The 5500-nt window shown below is 33.1% G+C and overlaps 1 protein-coding gene across 1 annotated transcript; it reads left to right on the forward strand.

The window, feature by feature from the left end:
• Window positions 1-554: 554 nt before the first annotated feature.
• escl lies at window positions 555-5223 on the forward strand. Its single transcript, XM_068766580.1, has 7 exons — window positions 555-690; window positions 912-1051; window positions 1210-1381; window positions 1482-2021; window positions 2946-3098; window positions 3708-3824; window positions 4962-5223. The coding sequence occupies exons 1-7, from the start codon at window positions 667-669 to the stop codon at window positions 5052-5054; spliced, it is 1239 nt and encodes a 412-aa protein (XP_068622681.1). The 5' UTR covers window positions 555-666; the 3' UTR covers window positions 5055-5223.
• Window positions 5224-5500: the final 277 nt, after the last annotated feature.

Below are 5500 nucleotides of genomic sequence, written 5' to 3' on the forward strand. Positions count from 1 at the left end.
TGTAGACAAATAATAACAATACCCAACATAGGTATATTTTTAATTCTGATAAAAATTGTAATTTATGAAATGGTTTTTAATCGAACATTAGCAACATCTAAAGACTTTTAATGAAAAACTAACTTAAAATATATAAGTATTAATTAAATAACAGAAAGTAATAATTACAACAGAAAAAAACGATTTTTAAAAATATTTTAAAACTGTGTTCGCGAGTAACTTTTTCTCTAAAATCGTAGCTGCGCTTTAATACAATTTTTTTATATAATCTGTGTATGCCCAAGATAGAGAAAATACGAGAAGCCCCCAAAATCGGGACTCATAGAGTCTGTTTGGACATGCTATCAATTATGTAAGCCTGTTTGGAATTGTTAATACTTTTACCCCAAAAGTTCCCTTATAGGATTTTTGTATTAAGTTCTCCACGTAAATATTTTTATCAAATGAAAATTTCTAAATTACTTTTGTCTAGGCATAATGTACATGGATAACTTTGTCTAAAAAACATCGAAACTACCGCGAAAATTTGACATTTGACGTATAGGACGCCGACCCCAGCTGATAATTAGATGTTGGATAAAAATTGTGTTCATTAATGTTACTTGTATGAAACATTTAGCTTACAGTATTCAATTACTTTTATTTTACAAGTAGTTAGATTATAGCATGAACTTTTCGGATAATGATGCTGTAAGTACAATTACATACGCTAATTTCCTAGTGAGTCAACATCATGACTTTGTATTCACATTGAAACTGAACAGTTGACCTGTTTATTTAGAAACCTGATATGTTGTATTGTTTAAAGCTGTATAATTTCTAAGAAATTAGTTGTGTAGAATTCCTTTATGACAATAAGCTAATAATTGACTGCATTGTGTTTATTATTTCAAACAATCTAAATTATTCAGGACGATACATCAAGCGTTGAAAGCACGTCAAACACAGATAATACGTCACGAAGTGAGACTCCTACTAATTCACGCGTGAAGAAACGACGACGCGGAAAGAAAAAGGCAACAAAACAAGTAAAGCCTCCATACAAGTTTAAGTAAGTATGAATTTAGTTTAGAGAACAAATGCAAATAATTATAATACAAAATGTTAATAAGAAATTGTAAGGATGAATTAGGATACAAGCAATCTAACTGATTCAGTTAGTAGACTGTAGTATTTGAAAAGAAGGCCTAATAAAGTTTTATTTTCCAGTTGCAGTGCAAAAGAAGATCATGGACAACCATTATTCGGATGTCAGTTCAACCATCACTTGGGGGAGGGAGAACCTCTTATATTTGCAGTAGTTGGAAGCAACAGAGTGTCCATATATGAATGTCCCGAATCAGGGGGATTTAAATTCCTACAGTGCTATGCAGACCCTGATGTTAGTATGGATGATTAGCCAACCTAGAGTATGGTTTAAGACTTGTGAGATACTTTCTGATAAAGAACACAGCTTATAAAATGCAGAAATTCTTTCACAGGTAGATGAAACATTTTATACATGTGCATGGTCATATGAAGAGGAGACTAACTTGCCTTTGTTAGCAGTAGCTGGCTCACGGGGTATCGTCCGAGTATTTCATCCTGCTACACACACTTGCATCAAACATTATATAGGCCATGGTCATGCCATCAATGAAGTCAAGTTCCATCCTCGTGATCCTAACTTATTGCTTTCAGCCAGCAAAGATCATGCATTACGTCTATGGAATATTATGACTGATGTCTGTATTGCCATTTTTGGAGGTGTTGAAGGTCATAGAGATGAGGTTCTTAGTGCCGACTTTGACCTTAAAGGCGAAAGGATTATGTCCTGTGGGATGGATCACTCTCTAAAGCTATGGAGGCTTGATAAGCCATCAATGCATGAGGCAATAAAGCAAAGTTACAATTTTAATCCCCATAGAGCATTGAGGCCTTTTAATTCATTAAAAGAACATTTTCCAGATTTTTCTACAAGAGATATACATAGGAACTATGTTGATTGTGTTAGATGGATGGGTGATTTAATATTGTCTAAGGTGAGATTTTTTTAACTCCTTTACCTCTATACTTTATAATTTAATTGACCAAGCCACAGAATGTTATTTTTAACAATCACCCATTAAAGAGGTGGGTGTCTATTACAAAACATTAAACTACATCTAAAGCTAACTAGTACATGTATGAACTCTTAAGGTCGCGGGAACCTTTATTTTATCAACCATTGTATGGTTTACATTATTCAACAACTGCTTGTATTTTGATATAGTTTCATTTTTATGATAATGGTTCCTAATTATTTTTATCTTAATTTGGTAAAAGTGATTGTGCTTAATACTGGCTATGTCATTCTCCCTAAAGATAAGCAACCAATATGTTCAACACATTGGAAGTTGTAAATTTTAGTCAGTTAAGCAGATTAAATTCATTCATCCTAAACTCTCTTGGTATGTGTATAGTAAATTTGTAAACTAGATGTTCCCAGTTATTTTTTACAAATACCACTTTCAAAATATAGCTGGTTCCAGTGAATCCATTGCAGTTACATTTCTACTTTATTCCCAAAAACTCAAGAAAAATGTGAGGATTAGACCTAACTATGAAAATTTGCTCTGTGGCTGAGTTCAAACAGTGAATTAAGTTTTAGAAATAAAAAAATTATAATTTATTAGTTAATTAATTTCAAGACACATTATATTATGGACACATTACACATGGAATATGCAAATCTTTAAAACTAATAGTCGCTGAATTTTTTTATATATTACTTATTCACTTTGATAAGTCAAGCCAATCTTAATTATTAGTTTTGCACTATCAAAAACATAAAATTGCATTGCGAACTCCCATTTTTTTGTTAGGCTCATCTCTGGGAGTCCTCCAGAACCACTTAGGGAACAAAGGGTGTGAACAGTATACAATTGTCTATGCATGGTTGGTTAATGTTATGTGGTTCATTTTAGTCGTGTGAGAATGCGATAATCTGCTGGAAGCCGGGGCGGCTAGAGGATACGGAGCTGCGGCCGGGCGACGGCGCCGTCACGGTTGTGCATCGCTTCGACTATAAGGAGTGTGAGATCTGGTTCATTCGCTTTGCTGTCGACTACAGCCAACGGGTGAGTCCTATCATGGAGTCTATATATAACTTATAAATTAACACAGTAACTTATTTCCATTCACATTATTAGCTAGTAAAAATATATCATTGTCATTTCAGCCATAGAACTTCTACTGTTGGAATTAATTGTCCCCCATAGATTTCCCAAAAAGTCTAGTGGGCACCGTTCTGCATCAGACGTCGTTACATCCGAAAATCCTAACGTTGACCCAGGTTGTCTACCCAGTTTGAAAAACACATGATATTAACCAATTTCGATAAAAAAATTTACATTGTCTGACAAGTTTTAAGAGTCAATATTTCTACATTGTTTTACATTTCTACATACCATTTCTTACATTGGTTTACAAACTGAAGAGTTAAAATATTGAAAAAAAAATAGCTGGTTAGTGTTTTATGTGTTTATAAGTACAAAAAAAACTCATTGTAAGTCCAGAAATAATACATCAGTGACAATCAAAAACCAACTATGTTGAATTTAACTTCAATAAAATAAAAGTATAATATACAAATCATAAGTACCAATAATGATGTTAGTTTCTGTGTCTGTGTACATTTTCCTATGAAAGATATGAGAATTTTATGAATGAAATGTATCCTCATTCAGGTGATAGCGCTGGGCAACCAGTGCGGCAAGACGATGGTGTGGGAGCTGGGCAACGTGGCGGGCGGGTCGCGCGTCTCACAGCTCGTGCACCCGCGCTGCGTGGCAGCCGTGCGACAGGCCAGTCCATTTTTATTTCCCATCAGTATATAATAAAGCCTAGTGAACTTAATAATAACAAGATTTTAACACACGATTGCTATTAATCACATGAATTGATTTTTAAAGGGCGTAAAAGCTTTTAAGGATTGAATGCACAGCTCATTTATTAGCAAAAATGAAATGTTACAAAGCTGAAATTAGTCGATTGTCACTTTTCAACGGTCAATGTGCAATATTTTTCGCTGGGTACAGTATGTTATTTATTTCTGAAATCATTAATTTTAATAGGGTGTACACAGTAATTGACAGCAAATAAGCTATAAATTCTTCACTTTAAAGCTTTTAAACCTATGATTAATGACCTGTATATAACTTAATCACGTGTTGCTATCTCTAAAACGTACACATAGCAAATACTGATATGTTTTTTATGAGAACAGCAAGTAATTGTAACTATTTACTTATAACAATATTAGACTACCATAGACTAATTACAAAAATGGTATACTAAATTCTTTTGTCATTGACAAGAGTCATTGGCATTTACATCTAACCTTGTCTGTGATGAAAGAACACTAAAGCCATTAAATCTGGACTCTGTTACATTTACTAAGCTCTGTAGAGGACCTCGACTTGTGATATTTATTTGACTATATTGTGTTATACATTGCGTATCCTTCTTGTCTTTAAACAAGATAATATTATTCTGATGATTTGATGTCATTATTGAGCTGGTTTACATTTATCAGAACTCTATAGTGCTGTTTTATCTAAATCACTGCAAATGTCTCCACATTATATACAATACATTATATATATATATATATATATATATATATATAAGATATATGAGCACAGAGCATAGGAATGGTCGAACCAGGATTTGTAAAAATGCATTTGACACCCTTATTTTCTGGTGTTTAGTGAATTATTACTAAATTTTATCAGTTTCGCCCATCAAGTGTTATTTATATTACATTATTTTGACAATATTTAAAGCATCGTTTCTTGAGGTATATTTTGAGACTAGAGAATCTCTAGAGACGGTTTACGTATTTTTTTTGTAAAACGCACTACTATTACACACTAAATTTTTATATTATTATTAATGAATAATGATAATAAATAAATAATGTAAATAAATGTATATTGCAGGTGACACTATCGCATAACGGCAAGGTGCTTCTAACTTGCTGCGACGACGGCACCATCTGGCGGTGGGACCGGGTCAACAACGGGAACAATTAGCTGTTAAATGAAATTAGTTATTTTTAAATAAACAAGACTGGCTTTAGTCCAATTACTCATGTTATTGTTAATGTTTTTGTGAGTGCTTATTAATGTATTTCTTATAATATTGCAGCACCACTTTGCTTTTACCAAGCTATCAAGTAGGCGCTCTAAGAAATGACTGCTCACTGCTCCAGAGGGTATAGTGCTTTGTTTTGGGTATCTGAGAGGAGGTTCGGCGCGATCGATCAAATATCATTTAAATACATACATTTACAGATTAAAATCAATTTTCTATTATTGTCCAGTTATTGCCAGTTCTTTGTTGATGATATCGAAGAAATTAAATTTTACTTATCGTAAACTTAACCTAAGTATGACATATCTCTGGAGAGATCTTTTAAAGTATACCGAAGGGACGGTAATGTCAAAAAATAAAAAAAAACAACATTGGCTTCGGTTTT

This window comes from Battus philenor, unplaced genomic scaffold (assembly GCF_028537555.1).
Source record: "Battus philenor isolate CCGP_79_NKW_IND1 unplaced genomic scaffold, ilBatPhil1.0.hap1 SCAF_10, whole genome shotgun sequence".
Lineage (NCBI taxonomy): Eukaryota > Metazoa > Arthropoda > Insecta > Lepidoptera > Papilionidae > Battus > Battus philenor.